At 37.2% G+C, this 16,935-nt stretch overlaps 1 protein-coding gene and 1 long non-coding RNA gene across 4 annotated transcripts in view; one reads left to right on the top strand and one right to left on the bottom strand.

Moving 5' to 3' along the window:
• PAK3 (p21 (RAC1) activated kinase 3) overlaps nucleotides 1-16,935 on the bottom strand; it is a 113,896-nt gene that overhangs the window by 53,350 nt on the left and 43,611 nt on the right. For all 3 annotated transcript variants that reach the window (XM_036839485.1, XM_036839486.1, XM_036839484.1), the window contains 4 exons: nucleotides 15,772-15,872; nucleotides 11,319-11,363; nucleotides 10,042-10,195; nucleotides 8,466-8,503 (listed from right to left, as the gene is read on the bottom strand). In XM_036839485.1, the coding sequence (XP_036695380.1) occupies nucleotides 8,466-8,503; nucleotides 10,042-10,195; nucleotides 11,319-11,363; nucleotides 15,772-15,872 (338 nt within the window). The remainder of the gene's footprint in view (nucleotides 1-8,465; nucleotides 8,504-10,041; nucleotides 10,196-11,318; nucleotides 11,364-15,771; nucleotides 15,873-16,935) is intronic.
• LOC118888465 overlaps nucleotides 1-16,935 on the top strand; it is a 400,177-nt gene that overhangs the window by 359,654 nt on the left and 23,588 nt on the right. The gene's annotated exons all lie outside the window — the stretch shown is intronic.

The raw sequence follows: 16,935 nt of genomic DNA, 5'->3' as shown, positions 1-16,935 counted from the left end.
ACTATGATATAGGTCTTTGTTGTTCAGTATGATGGCTATTCAACACTTAAAATGTGGCTAGTCTGAATTGAGATGTAAGGTGTAAGTGAAAAGTACACACCAGATACTGAATACATAATAAGAAAAAAAATATTTCCTTAACGCTTTTTATATTGAGTGTATGTTGAAATAAAAATATTTTAATATGTTGGGTTAAATAAAATATATTATTAAAATTAATTTCACCTATTTCTTTTTACTTTTAAAAATGAAAATCAGAAAATTTAAAGTTACATATATGGCTTTTATTACATTTCTGTTGGACAGCACTATTATAGATGGTTTTTGAGTTTTTGCTGTGTGTGTGTGTGCATGTGTGTGTGCACTTGTTTATTTTTTGTTTATGCCTTTGAGTACACTGGCTCAGGCTAACCCTAAAAAGAATTTTCTTTCTTTCTTTCTCTTTCTTTCTTTCTTTCTTTCTTTCTTTCTTTCTTTCTTTCTTTCTTTCTTTCTTTCTTTCTTTCTTTCTTTCTTTCTTCCTTACACATCTTTATCGGAGTATAATTGCTTTACAATGGTGTGTTAGTTTCTGCCTTATAACAAAGTGAATCAGCTATGCATATACATATATCCCCATATCTCCTCCCTCTTGCGTCTCCCTCCCTCCCACCCTCCCTATCCCACCCCTCTAGGTGGTCACAAAGCACTGAGCTGATCTCCCTGTGCTATGCGGCTGCTTCCCACTAGCTATCTATTTTACATTTGTTAGTGTATATATGTCCATGCCACTCTCTCACTATGTCCCAGCTTACCCTTCTCCCTCCCCGTGTCCACAAGTCCATTCTCTACATCTGCATCTTTATTCCTGTCCTGCCCCTAGGTTCTTCAGAATCATTTTTTTTCTTAGATTCCTTATATGTGTGTTAGCATATGGTATTTGTTTTTCTCTTTCTGACTTACTTCACTCTGTATGACAGACTCTAGGTCCATCCACCTCACTACAAATAACTCAATTTCGTTTCTTTTTATGGCTGAGTAATATTCCATTGTATATATGTGCCACATCTTCTTTATCCATTCATCTGTCGATGGACACTTAGGTTGCTTCCATGTCCTGGCTATTGTAAATAGTGCTGCAGTGAACATTGTGGTACATGACTCTTTTGCATTATGGTTTTCTCAGGGTATAGGCCCAGTAGTGGGATTGCTGGGTCATATGGTAGTTCTATTTTTAGTTTTTTAAGGAACCTCCGTACTGTTCTCCATAGTGGCTGTATCAATTTACATTCCCACCAACAGTGCAAGAGGGTTCCCTTTTCTCCACACCCTCTCCAGCATTTACTGTTTGTAGATTTTTTGATGATGGCCATTCTGACTGGTGTGAGGTGATATCTCATTTCAGTTTTGATTTGCACTTCTCTAATGATTAGTGATATTGAGCATTCTTTTATGTGTTTGTTGGCAATCTGTATATCTTCTTTGGAGACTAAAAAGAATTTTCATTCCTCGAGGACAAAGTTCCTGAGGCAGAAACAGACAGCCTACTAATAGACTGTTACATCGAAGGACCTCAGTCTGATTTAAATTCACTGTGGATTTTCTATAATCATGTATAAACCTACGGTGGTGTAATAGGTATAACCATATATCTTATTGGAGCCAGCAAGATTTATATTCTGTGACAAGACAACTTAGAACTTATAAATTTGAAAGAATATTTGAATGCCTGATATATACGCTGAGTGGTTTATAGATTGAAGTTTATATGCTTACTTGATATTGTTTTTCTATTCTTTTTTTAATTTTTATTTTATATTGGAGTATAGTTGACTAAAAATGTTGTGCTAGTTTCAGGTGTACAACATATTTATTCTTAGTTTAGCCAAAACAGCTGGGCTATTACATTGGGTTGTGGCTGTGTGGATAGCAACATATATTAATGACGTTATATTTCTAGATAAAAAATCAGTTTCTTTTTGTGAAAGACTAATTCTTCAGGGCACCTCAGGGCACAGGGAGAAGCTGACTTTGGATTAATGGTATTTGCTTTGATATTATTTTGTTCCAGAAACTTCTACTCTATCTTATGCCAGCTGGGATCCAGAATGCAACTAATCACTGCTCCTTGGTAGATGGGCAGAACCTGCATATAAATTGACTAGTTTCTATATGGCAAACAATGCTATTTTATTCATTAGGCAATATGAACCATGCCTAGGAATAATATGCTTTATGTGGGCCTATGAAAATATTTGAACTCAGAAATAAATCATCAGCTCCAAAATGCCACAAGAAAACGATAAAATTTAAGTCAGTTAATGTCTAATTAAATGTCTGTTAAGTATAATATATGTCAACTTAATTAATTAGTCATTTAAATTTAGTATTTATAGAAATTTCATTATATTAAAAAACAAATTATAGGTTAGGCTGCTCTATTTAGCAACAATTTTTGAGTACTCACAATGATTTCTAAGAAATTACACCTAACCATAAATTAAGTGCTACTTATGATCAAATAATCTCAAAATTAACATTTTAAAAATTACTTTTAAAAGTTTATAGCAAAAATAAAAAGTAGGGTATAGAGGCCCTTTAATATACTTGATATATTTGATACAATGCATCACATGTCCTCCATAAGTGAGAGTGTGTATACAGCCTATGAGGATCTAAAAATGGCCCAACCCTTAAACTGGTACAAAGACCAACCAGTGCCTACTGGCCAAGTTGCACATTTCAGTTCTCGCTAATTTACTAGAGAAGATCCACCTGCAAAATTTCACGGACTGATTCTTAACATTCATTACTATCCTCACTACTCTAATTTCATATGGGGACATTCCAGTCTCTAAGGATGGACTAAAGGACTATTTGAAAACCTAAAGATTTTCATCCTTTGAGGGTTTACAGGGCAGGAAGAAGATACATGTCTGTTTATCTGGGACCAAACACTATGCTGCCATGTTGGTTGGTTGGAAAGAATGTGTGACCTTCAGTGGACATTATGTTTTGGATGTTGGTTGGGCCAGGGAGCATTAACTACCCAGCATTACACATAGATACCAGGCCTTGGTACCAAGAATTGAAATTAACATAATTTCTTGCTCCTGTGTATTTTTTCCACAGATTTTCCATCCCTGTGTAAATAACACTGGGGCTGGGCATACTTTCTTTTCCCTGTGTTAAACAATATCAAGATAGAGCATATTTTCCCATTCTTATGTTACACAATACTGAGAACAAGCAAAAATAACTTAGCTTCTCACTTTAAGAAATACTTGTTCTTGGAAGATAAGACTGAACCAACTGAAGTAATTTACTTATTAAGAATAACAACAGCTTGCTCACTAAAACTCTATTCAAGACCCTCACTTTGCTGTATTCCCCAATCCAAAGTTACTTTATCAGAAACACTGCACAATCCTAACTCGTTTCTGGTCTCGCGAGACCTGCTTCAAAATCACACAGCCGTGCTCCAAAACCCTATAGATATTCTCCCTTGACATCCCCTTTCTAAGACACTGGCAGTGCTCTTTCTTGCTCTTGTAAGTATAATAAACTTAGCTTTGCTTGATTAACAGCTTTTTTTGATGGTCTTTGGGGGAGTCAAAGTTATAATGTTGCTACACTCTTCCTTCCAGGCTGAGGATTACTATGTCTAGCATGTCTAAACTTGTAAAAATAGAGACAGATGGATATCAAGTAAGGAATTTTTTGTCTTTTTGAAATTAAGTATTTTTGACAGTCATCATGCCACACATTCAGTCGAGCAAGGCAGGTTATTCTTAACCTGATTGGGTCTTGGACTCATTTCCAATTCTAAAGGGTTTGGCCTATCTCCCCAGAAAAATACAGGTAGACACATATTTTTACATATAATTTCAAGAGTTCATAGGTCTTCTGAAACCCATTCATGGACTCCAAGTTGCAAACCCTGCCCTAGAGAATACACCAGCTAGAGGAACCACCTTAGGAAACTCTCCTTTCTTTGAGCTTAATTGTTAAAGGTCGAAGAAAGAAGAAGTAAGAACTTTGGAGACTTTAGATAATGCTAAGTGTGGTCTGAGATCCCCTCTTGGTTGCTTGTTTACAATACAGATTTCAGGGCTCCATTCTACTCTGGGAATGGAGCCCTAGAATCTGCATTTTAACAGGCTATCCAGGCAATTCTAATGCATACTGAAATTTTTAAAAAGCACTAATGTAGATGAACAAAATAAGCCAGTACTGTAAATCAAAAAAGTGTCATCTGTCACACGTACGCCCAGTTTCTCTAGGCAGAAATCACGGCATATTCATATTATTGCTGTTACCTTCCACTCAAAATACTAGCTCAGGATTCTCAATGCATTACTTCACTCTCAATAGTACAAGAAATATACACAAATTTCAAAGTAGCCTCAAATTGAAGAGTAGATCCCTGAACAGTATTTAGCGTTTAATAACACTAATACCAAAGAAGCTATCACGAGTGGGCAGTAAAGCAGATTCATATGACTATGAGAGGCATCGCCGAATTCATTATTAATTATATTGCCATTAGTTTAACACATTTAGTGAATATAACATTGTTTCTATTTTGATTCCCACCCAGGCTACTAGAAGATGCCAAAACTTGTGAGCAATTCAGGCTACGTCGAGAAGGGGTAGTCAATCCCATTAAATCACATCCTGTAGAATAGCTAGGTCTACTGGGAGTGTTTCTAATGCAACAAAAGCACAAGCAGTGTTAAGTGCAATCTTCCCCTAGAGCCATAAGGAGAACACAAGGTGCAATTCCCCAGTCCCAAGTTACTGAGCCCCAAAGAAGTGATCCAACCTGACCTTAAGGGTCTAAATTCAGTTCATTCAATCAATAGAAACCCAGCCTTACTCAAGTAGCCTAATCAATCATCTCCATCTGGAAGTCTTGCCAAACCTTCGAACTCAAACTGTCCAGTAGGAAACTCAGCATCTTCTCCTAGAAATATGCATCTCCTGAAAGATAATACCCTCATCTTTTTGGCCACCCACACAGCATCCAAAGCCTGCAATCATCTCTGACCTCAACCTTTCCTCCAACATCTAATCAATAACCTAAACATCTTTGGAATTTAAATCTAATCTCCATTCCCACTGCCACTATCTCACGTAGGCCCTCATCACCTCTGGCCTTGGATGCTTGCGATATTTCCCCAGTCAGTCTCCCTGCATCCAGTCTTACCTTCTGTCCTTAATTCATTCTGGACATTTGCGATCAGATCACTCTTCTAAAGCATAAGCTTTAATCACCTAACTCTCCTGCTCCACAAAACTTCAAGGGCTTCCCACTGTACACTTACATAGGCCAGATTCCTTAGAATACCATTTGAGGGCTTCTATGATTTGGCTCCAACTTAACTTTCAAGGCTTAACTCCTATGATTCCTTTTCTCGCATCTCAGTCTTCATTCAGACCCATACCCCCTTGTCCCCTTGCTCTTTTCACTACCCTGCCCTTTATCATGCTTTCCCTTTGCTTAGAATGCCCTTCCTTATCTTCACAGATCCAAATCGCATCTGACCTTCAAGATCTAGTTCAAATTCCACCTTTTCTATGAAGCATTTTCTAATTCAATATTCAACAAATACATACCAAGTGCCTATTTTGTACTAGGCACTGAGCTTAAGCCCCTGAAGATGAGGGCCTGCTTCCTTTTCCCTCTCCAGCTAAAAGTAAGCTCCTTTCTTTGAATTCTCATAGCGCATGGACATATTTTATGGTATGTAACATGATCCATATGGTACTGTGCTTCTTTATTTCATACTTCTCTTCCCTTACCAGACTGAGCTCTAAATTTCCTAGTGCTTATAAGGAGGCACTTGATAAATACATGTTAAATAAGTGAATATCCAGTTGTTTTTATCTCCAAACAGTGAGTTCATGAGTTTTCTTTTTCTGATCTGACGGAATATTTTGAACATTATGTAGATTTAGTTTTAATTCTGCAAGTAAAACCAATAGAAACAAGCTAAAAAAAGGGCCAATATCCTAGGAGCTATAAGCTGTTTACAAAAATGAAAACCAACACACAGACTATCCTAGCAGGTTGGTGTTTAAGATAACTGACGACCTGAAAAGATAACAACTATTTCTTTCTCAAGACACTTATCTAGTATCGCACAATAATGACAGTAATTAAATCAAGGGAGGTAAGTTATGTGTTGCTCATGGAAGGTTGGTATTTTTGTCTTTCCCAGTTTGCTATTATCTCCCTTCACGTGCTGTTTTCAGTGAGGCCCAGGAAGCTGTCATGGCAAAGAAGCAAAAGGAGGGCAATGACCAGTGAGAAAAGAAGGGCTACATTCTGCTCTGTTCTGAGAATTCTGAACAAGGCACCAGTACCATGGCCTCAGATAAGTCTCATGCATGGAGAGAATGAGTTTTCGTCTTTGTTGCCATCTACAAATAGTAGCAATAGTAGCTTACATTTAATAAACACATAATATATGCTAGGTAATGTACTAAGTATATTATATGCATTAGCATATTCAATATTCATACAAGTTTTAGGAGGTAGGTACTGTTATTATTCCCAGTTAAAGGCTGAGGAAAGAGAGGGTCACAGAAGCTGAGCCACTTTCTCAAAGTGGCTCAGCTTGTAAGTGGAGGAATAAGACTAAACACCTATGCCCAGAGCCTTTACTCTTTTAGGTTTTCTTTTTAGTTGTGGTAAAATAGACATAACATAAAATTTACCATCTTAACCGTTTGTAAGTGTATAGTCCAGGGGTGTTACATATATTCATACTGTTGTGCATCCATCCCTGCTATCCATCTCCAGAATTCTTTTCATCTTGCAAAACTAAAACTTTGTACCCATTAAACAACACCACCCCATTTCCACCTCACCCAGCAATCACTTTCTGTATCTATGATATTGACTACTCTAGATACCTCATATAGGTAGAATCATACGGTATTTGTCTTTTTGTGACTGGATTATTTCACTTAGCATAATGTCTTAAAGGTTCATCCATGTTGTAGCCTATGTAAGGATTTCCTTCCTTTTTAAGGCTGAATAATATTCCATTGTATGAATAGACCACTTTTGTTTATTCGTTCATCTGTTGATGGACACTTGGGTTGCTTCCACCTTCTGTTGCTATGAGTAATGCTGCTGTGAATATGGGTGTTCAAATATCTGTTCAAGACCCTGCTTTCAGTTCCTCTGGGTACATATCCAGAAGTGCAACTGCTGGATCATGTGGTAATTCTCTTCTAAATTTTTGAGGCACTGCCATATTATCTCAGAGCCTTTAGTTTTTACCAGAAATGATTTACTGCTGTCACACTGGCTGCCCAGGGTGACATCAAGCAGGCCAGCATTTGTCCTCTATAAAAGGAAGAATCAGCTTTATTATCCATGACTCTGAATAAGCGGTGAGGTAACTTTCACTGATGCTAATTATTTCACTCCAAAGGAAGCAAATGAGGCAGGAAGTAATTTCTATCAGGATATCAAAATGAAAATCATGTAAAGGGAAGCCTTGTCTAAGACTGTTTTCTGTGTATGGGTATTCTTTCAGATACTATAGCACTTCCAAGGTCCTTGAGCTAGGTTGCTTACTTTCTAGTCACTTCTCTGATAAAACTATCTATGTGACTTTGGGCAAAGTCTCACTTTGTTGGAACAGGTGACACCAAAAGATGTAGTGGTATGACCTTAGACAAGTTATTTCACCTCTCTGAGCCTCATCTGTAAAATGGACACAATTATAAGACTTACCTAATTGGGTTGTAGGAATGGTTAAGTGAATACAAAGTATTATTAGCCTAGTGCCTGGCACATTTGTTCAGTAAAGAGAAGTTTCTATCATTATGATGATTATTTTCAAGATTCTGTATGTAAAAGAAATAGAAACATTTGTCTATGTAAAGACTTATGCGTGAATTTTCATAGTAGCTTTATTTATAAACGCCCAAAACTGTAAACAGTCTAGAAATCCTTCAATGGGTAAATTGTTAAATAGCAGTAGAGCCATACCATGGAATACTACTTAGCAATAAAAAGGAACAAGCTATTGATACAATACAACAACTTGGATGAATCCTAAGAGCATTATGCTGAGAGAAAAACCAATCCCAAAAGGACATATACTGTATTCTTTCATTTACACTTGAAATGTCCAGAAAGACAAATCTATAAAACCAGATTAGTGATGGCCTAGGGCTAGGGTGGGGTGGATGGGGGTTAACTCTAGGCAGACCTGGGAGATCTTATTGGGGTGATGAAAGTGTTCGAAAACTAGATTGTGGTGATGGTAGCACAGGTGTATAAATTTACTAAAACTCATCAAACTGTACACTTAAAAATGGGTGAATTTTATGTATCTAAATTATACCTTTAAAATATGTTTAAAGGATTCTATGTGCATCTAAAAACAGGATCTGCACTATTGTGTTCTGTTGGACCACTGGAAACACCGATCATACAAAACTGCTTTCAATTTTTCACTTACCGAAGGATGGGTTGCTATGTATCCGTGTGCGCTTTTATCTGAAAAGTGAAGATAAAGATATTACCTTTGTTCCATAAAGACTGCCTCATTTAGAGACCATGCTTAAAAAAACTGCATGTGTTTGACCAGAAGGAAATTTTCTGATTCAGTATTAAATAGATACTATGACAAATGACTAGTTTTACTTAAAATAGCTCACACCCTTACATCATCACATATTCTCGCCACCCCATTTTATAGATCTTAATGAAGGCCTCCAGTGAATCTCATCTATACTGAGGAATGTTGAGATAACCTACTCCTGACTGGCATGATTTTACACGTCTATATCCAGAATTTCTCCCCGACTTCCTCCTTCCCTCTCCTCCTCCCTCCCTCATTTCCCTTCCTCCCTTCCACCCTTCCTTCCTTTCCCCTTCCCTTCCTCCCTTCCACCCTTCCTTCCTTTCCCCTTCCCTTCCTCCCCTTCCCCTCCTATGCTATTAGTTAGCCTCAACACGAGAGCGTCAAGAAAACATATGGTGAGTTTCAGAATAGAGCAATAACTCAGATACTGTCGAGTTCTAACATAGTTTTTTCAGGATTTCATCTTTATAAACAGAGAGAATTCGACACAAAAACAAAAGGGTTAAAAAGCAGTGGCAACGTGGAATAAAGAACAAATTCTGAAAATGTGCCCTGTACTAAAACCAATGCCAAGAGGTAGGGGCTCTTTATAGCTGGAGCACTAATGATAGTATTCTCTTCTTTCTTTAGATGTAAAACAATAAATTGTTTTAGAGACGCAACCCAGATCATCTTTTTCACAATGCAAAATAATTGCTTGGTATATTTTTTCAGTTGCTTACAATGCAAATTTGGACATAAAACCTTCAAACAAAGGCTGGGTCTACAGGCTAGCAAATGAAGTCGAGATATGGCAGGAACGTGGCCATGTCAATTTCTTATAAATACCAAGACATGATTTCTTTTTTTAAGCCTGATTTTGCGGTCAGATCAAAATAACCCAGCAACCACAAAATTTGTGCTGTGTCATCACGGTGCATGCAATTCAGTGAATCTAAGGGATAAAATAAGTTTCAAGAGACCAGGGTTTGATCCAGACACCTCTTACTTCCTAAACGCATGACAAGGCCTGATCCTAAGTGACTCAGTGTCTTCATGCCAGTGAAGAGACAAAACAACAATTGTGATTGCTGATTCAAACTGACAACTACTGCTTCACTGAACAATTTCCTTATTTGAGTTCTAAAATCACCAAGTACTGTAAATCTCCTAACATCAACTTCAACTTCCAACTCATCTTTTGGTTGACTTATGTTGAAGTCATTCAGGAAAGGAACTTGAACTGGCTTCGAATACCCTCCAGGCATTCTGTTCTAATCCTGAGGTTCTGAGATTGGAATTACTTCTTCACTTTTTTTTTTTTTTGGCTGCACCACGCGGCTTTTGGGATCTTGGTTCCAGACCAGGGATCAAACCCAGGCCCCCTGCCATGGAAGCGCAGAGTCCTAACCACTGGACCGCCAGGGAAGTCCCACTTCTTCACTTTTTGATATCCTAGATTTACTCTTACCTCCTGACGTAAAGCTCATGTACTTCTGGTTGTTGACTGTTTCTTTGGAATCATAGAATTTGAGAACATCTAGAACGGCTTGGGGGTTCTTCTTCTGTTCCAGCTTTGTTATGTTGGAGGTTTGGAGTAATCGTGCCCATTGCTCAGGAATTCCCTGTGGACAACCAAAGGGAAAGAATGGCAGCTCAGAACATTCAGCAGCTGCATTTTCATGTGCCAGTAAAGTTCTTCACCAAGAAGCCCATGCTACCTGTAGGATTACACTTGGGAAACTGAAGTTACACTCTAGATTTAAAGTTAGTAACTTAATAATGCAATCATTCTCTTCTCTAATTAAAACACATAGGTAAAACTAGGATCCAACTTAAAAAGGGTGGGTGGGAGTATGACTGTGATAGAAAAAAAAAAGCGCATGAAAATCACCTCCATATTAACTCTGCTCATCCATGAAATGATGTTTACGGCTTAGCTTATTTTTTCTGGCGACTCAGGGCAGACATAGCAAGACTTCTCTAAATTTGTGCACAGCATAGTATAGTGCAGATCAATAGATTTTATATGACTGGAATAACATAAGCTGTTTCTGGGCATGCTGTAATCCGAATATCTTTTAGAATAAAAGTAAAGCCTCACCCTTGGTCAGTTCATACTCTGTGGTTAGCAAATGTAATTTTTGAGGGGGGGGTCTAGAGCTTTAATATAAAGGGGGATTGAGAGGAGACAAAAATAGAATCATGGACGAGCAATAACCACAGGGGTGCTAAATAGTAACGTTTTCCCTGCAGCTTTCTCCTCTCCTCCCCCCATCCCCTCCTCCCCACTTCGGTCACTGGCCACATAGAACCTGGGGACAGTGGCAACCGTGCCAAAGCCTTCTGAAAATTTGCAATAATCTGAAGCATTTGGAGCAGAGAGGAGGGAGTGTTTGGCAATCTAACCAAGGAGAATTGCAAAAATTACACAGAGAAGTTAGCTTTGTATTGAGCGTTCAGCATTCTTTCCTACATGTTCGGCCTACAGATGTCCCCATTTCATAATTATCCAACCTCCAAGAGAACTTGGAGCGAGAAACAGACACACTCTTCCTGAAGTGCATCTAGACACAATTGACGTGGCTTTGTCCTATGAAGTCTCGGCAAAACAATGTGTGACGTGGGCCTCCAGAGTTTGGGAATGACAACAGAAAAGTGAGATAAGCCAAGCAACAACTGTACTGCACACACATGACATCTCAAAGAAGCACTTTGATGCAAGCTTCTTTTGGGCCTGTGACGCACCTCTGGGAGCTTCCCTGGGCACATCTGTGAGCCATAGAGATCTGGCTGTAATGGACGTAAATAAAGAAAGAAAAGAAAGTTAAAACAGAATGTGGGACAACTTAGAAGGTGGGAGGAGATGAAACCAATGGGTCTGAATGGGGAGGGGTTAATCCCTTCTAAAGTGGGGCGGTTATGAAAATAGGGAGGTATTAACTAAATCAGGGGCAGGACAGGCTACAGGACAAGAGATTTAAGAAAACAGAGAAAACAACAATGTTCCAAAGTTTGGATGCATAGTTCCACTTTTGGCCAGATGCTTCCTCCATAAATATGCAATAGTAAGGATTACCATTAAATGACTGGAGAAATTACTAAAAGGCAGAAACATGAATTTGGAGGGAAGAAGGATGGCATCATGAAAAGCTTCAACAATAATTTGTAAGTTGTTTTTACGACTGGGTGATCACAGGTAGCCAACGGCCATGTGATGAACTTACAAATTTCAGTTCCCAATTCTGGTGAACCATTTTCAATTTCACATTGGAAGTGTCTGTATGGCTAAAATTCAAAGAAGAGGTATATGGTGATGCTGAATTTAACCTGTTCTCATTAAGGTGATTCTTCTGTATTTTGGAGCTAAAGTCGTGGCTGGCTTAGAGAAAACTAGATTAAGGATTTCCCACACAGCCAGACTCTATGTTTGAATTTCTTAGACATTTAGACCAGGGAAAGGGAAACCATTTCGTTTCAAAGCATATTATGAATAATCTCCATTTTAATGCCGCAGTTTTAAAGTCCCACTTCCCACAAAATAAGATCAGATATAAGGTAACAGCTTTGTCTAAATAAAGATGATATTTCCAATGCTACAGAAACATGCTTTTGACCCAACTGATTTGATTTGGGATACAGGTCTTTGATTCCTGGCATTTGGGGTTACTCCAAGCACAGTGAAAGGACACTTTTACATGCATTCATCACGCAATTTGATGCTAAAGCCTTAAGCCAAAAATTTGAACTCAGGAGCCCATGCATGATCCCAGTTCTGATTCTAAGTGCAATTAATAGCATTTGGTTAATACTGTAATGGCCAAAGGGGTTATTAAGTGTTACAAAACCAGGTATGCATTGCACATAACCACCAGAGCAGACATCACTGGCATGATCATTACCATAATCATTAGAATATTTGCAGTTAGTATACATACTCATGGCACTTCTAAACTTTTGTGATAATAGTCTTGTGATCACTAGACAGCAGGAAAAACTGCTGTCAATTGCAAAAGATCCTCCAGACAACTATACTTACCACGTGACTACACTGCTGACATAATTTCTTTTTTTCCTTTTTTAAGTTGAGATAAACCAGTTCATCAATGAAACCTGACACTTCAATTTGAATGTATGCCATAAAGGCACGTAATCAGAAAGCCATAACTCATTACTCCAAATTGAGGTACAAACCCCAGAAGTCAGATAGCTAATGGAGACCTGGAAGTGTGAGCTTCAGAAGCAGGAGCACATGTCAACGCCTGACCACGTATGTAATAACAACTAGATGTACATCAAGCTGGGGATTGTCCAGTGTAGCCCAGGAGAATGGCAGCATGATACAACAGGCCAAGCATTTATCTTATCATAAGAAATGATAATTTATATCACTCATACCATTTTTCCCTCTGATTGACTTGAAGCGACCGTCACAGGTCTAGAGGTCTGGAAGGGGGAGTTCTGAAGTATTTGGGACAAAAATGGCAATATAAAGGGTAAGGACTTATAATAGTTTCATACCCCAAATCTCACCTCCCAACCTAATTTTAACCTCAGGGTCCAAGTGTGTGACCAAGTGTACAAGGTTTTATGGGCCAATTAGCCAAAGGGTAAGCACCAAGCAATACACCAAACCAGTGTCCAAATATCCCAAATAACAGGCCCTTGTGAGACAACTGGACTCGACAGTTCAACAAATTGCTCAAAATTCAACCTCAACAACTGTAATGATCAAATTTAGTAATATGTCCCTCCCCTTCCACGTGAACACACACACACACACACACACACATACACACACACAGCTAATTAGTGGTACTGGGGCGATTAAGACCCCATTCTAAATCCTACCAATAAAATGACTTTTAAAAGCTTATTATCATTTGGTATTTTTAAGGTTAGTAAATATAAATCATAGGTTAAAATAGTAAAAAGAAAAAAGGGCAGAATTTGGTATCTTTAAAAAACAATGTGAGGACAAATAGTTATGAAAGATTATCACAGCGACAATAAAGTACATCAGATTTCCAAATTTAGCCTGTGTCTTATCTATATATTCCGTGGATTTCTAACAACTGCATCCAAACACTTTACTTTATATTAGGTTTTTGGGAGGAGGGGAAAGGTTCTTGTTTGGTTTGGTTCAGTTGCATCAAACTGTTTTTCACAATTGGAAAGATTGCCCATCACACATCCCACCCCACCCCTCTCTGGTTGATTCTTGGGGTTCTAACTGACAGCAAAATGAAAACGGCTGGTCTCCAGTCAGCAAGATGATGGTGATTCACTTTCCTTCATTTCCATTCAGAACCCATAAAGAACAAAGGAAAAGCTAAAGATAGAGAAATTGTATCAGAAGATGTCAAGCAAGTAGGAAAGAGTGGAAAAAATTTAAAAATTGGAAAGGAACCAGAATATCACATGAGAATAGTGGAGGGGAAAATTTTCACATCAGAAAACAAAAAGGAAGAATAAAAGAACAGAGAAATATGGAATGACAACAATAAAACAGAAGAAAAGATTAAACAGAAGAAAAGCACATGGAAAACAAAAAGGTCAAAACTGGAAAGACAGTTCTTAAAATAAAAAAGGGAAGATTTTTAAGATAAAACTTATAATGATTCAGTGCTTTCACTGTTTCAAACATCAGAAAAAATAGTCATCTCCTTGTTTATGATTTTTTAAAAATCTAAACTTGTTCAGATTATAAAAATATATATAAATATTTTTTGTTTTGGGTGGTGATGATGGTGGTGGTAGTGGTGACAGTGAGGTTATATTTTCTAAGTGTAGCTAACAGAATATTCTCAAATACAGCAAAGAACAGAGGCTGGGCTCAAACTCAAGGCCATTTGAATAATGTCTCTGACTCCAATGATGAAATTGGTTAAACCAGTATCTCAACTTTATCAATGTCAGCACTTCTTAACGTTCTCTTCTGCTTGCTACTGAGAACATACAATCAGCTCACATCACTTTACAAGGCTAAGATGTTTAGTCAGTTTCCATTTCATTCTCACACTGCTTACTTCCGGAATTGAAAAAAGAAGGTAATTTGTCAGTTCAGAAACATGGTTTGATTCTCCAAATCAAATTAATTTGTTCCTTCTTTTTAAAAATTTAATCTTATGACACAGTCTACTCACTAACCATCATGTTATGAAATAGGAAATTTAATTATTTAATACCTAAATTTCTCTCTGGTTTAAGAATCCAAGAATTAATGGTGATGGTTCTATCAAAGATTTTTTTTCCAGAATGCATTCAAAATTACTCATTATCTCAGAATGCACATTTTGATTGAGGTCCTTACTAGTATGAAAAAGGAGTTAATCTTCCTGAGGACATGTTTCTAGCCACATCTTTTCCTTCATCCATCTAAAAGAAAGATGCCAGATCTTTAAAAAAAAAAAGGTATAAAATATCATAGATCTGAGATCATGTGCTATTTGAGCACTAAAAATATCCAAAGAAAGACTGGATCTATAGCTATAGTCTTTCTGGAGAATTCTTATTGGTATTTATTGTGCATTATGTGTATATATTATATTTGTATATATGTGTGTGTGTGTATATATATATATACACACACACACATATATACAAATATAAAGTAAGCATATAACCACTAAAGCATACGATACAGCCATCAATATTTCTTCCTGAAATATGGGGTCTGTTGTTTTGAATGTCTACAAAATATACCTGTAAATAAGCCTAAAAATAAGCTATGTTCTTGAAATCAAAGGGAAGAACAGGTCAGTTTTACAGAGATTTTTGGTTAGTGTGGTTAACTTATCTGGGTAATCCAGGTTCCATTGTAAAGCCTGAATTATTCAGATAGACTGTCTTCACTGGCCAAGTTGAGTCAGTGGTTCTCTGATTCACTTCAAGTGATAAAGAACAGGCTCAAGCTGAGTCTCTCTGGACTACATCTCCTGTGCCATGGTAAATTAGCATTTTCAATCAAGTTGAAGGCTAACCGCGATCAGACGTTTTTGTTAAGATGGACAAAATAATTTTGCCAATACTCTTGCCACTCTCTAGTTCCATCTGTGATTGTCTAGGCAAAGTCCACCTTCCTTGAAATCACCAAAGACATCAAGTCTGACATTTTGGGACGTGGCAATTCTTCCTTCAAACCTATTTTCACAAAGGAATCTTTTCATGCCTTACAAAACAAAATAAGGAGCTTACTTACAGTGAATTCCCCGGTGACTGCATCAAACCCCACATGAATCGTATGTTCAAAGTCTGAAGGAAGAGAGATCTCTGGGCGTTCTTTCTCTTTCTTCTTATTGGCTAAAGGCAAAATGTTAACATGTATTTATTTGGGATACAGTTTTGGCATCCATAAGTTGTACAATTAGGTTCATCAAAATAATTACAAAGTTGAAAGACAATTGAGTCCAACACAATTATAACAATATTTAACTCCAGAATTTATAATTTTATTTAAATAAATGGCTGAGAGTTTGACAAAATGCTATGTCCAAATAATTTACAAATTTCCAAATCCAATTCAAACAAAACTTGCAGTCGAACTGATCTATGTCCTTTACCAGTCTAATGATGTAATCAGCAGGTATCTAGGTATACTGTGTTTAACTGGTCTTGTTGGATCAAATACCACTTACTATAGAAGAAATTCATTAGACTCAAGTCAAGCTAAGCCTTACTATTAGAAAGAAAGAATAGAAAAGTGCTTAAGCTATCTATAAAAGTGTTATGAATTGTTTCTATTTTAAACCATAGCTAAATATCAAGTAACTAGAACTTTAATTTACACGTTTACATTATGAAGCGTAGCTTAATAGGCTCTTGGTCTTCTTTCAATGAGAATACTATTGCAAAGCAATAACTTTGCTAGTAAAAAACAAAACACAAATTGTTGCTTTTTACTGAATTAATTTTATTGAGTTCTTAGAAACCTCAAACCAATTCCTTGGTTTAGTCATTTTAGTTTGTAGCTATTTTTCCATGTCCCTATAAATTTTGTCATAGTAGCCATTCAAAATCATTGTCCTCAAGTAGCAGATTATTCATAGTGACACAATTATGAAGAAATACATCAACAGTTAATAAATCAAAAGCCTTTAAAGGTATAATCACTGAAGAAATTAAGTTGGGAACTGTAATGAAATTAGTCTATCTCAAAAGAGATCCCAGGAGGAAGTTATTATGGAAACATTGTAAAATGGCATTTACTAGCTTCCGTAATAGACAGAGCAGCAAATTTGAGCATGTATCTCTGATATGGCTGTATTTCACAGTCAAAAAAATAATACTCACCCTAATACTGGGTAAGTCAGCATGAACCAGTTTTGCCCAATTGAAACCAATCAACTTTAGAGTTGCCAGGGTG

Source organism: Balaenoptera musculus, chromosome X (assembly GCF_009873245.2).
Source record: "Balaenoptera musculus isolate JJ_BM4_2016_0621 chromosome X, mBalMus1.pri.v3, whole genome shotgun sequence".
NCBI classification, from domain to species: domain Eukaryota; kingdom Metazoa; phylum Chordata; class Mammalia; order Artiodactyla; family Balaenopteridae; genus Balaenoptera; species Balaenoptera musculus.
This window is presented reverse-complemented; position numbering and strand designations above follow the sequence as displayed.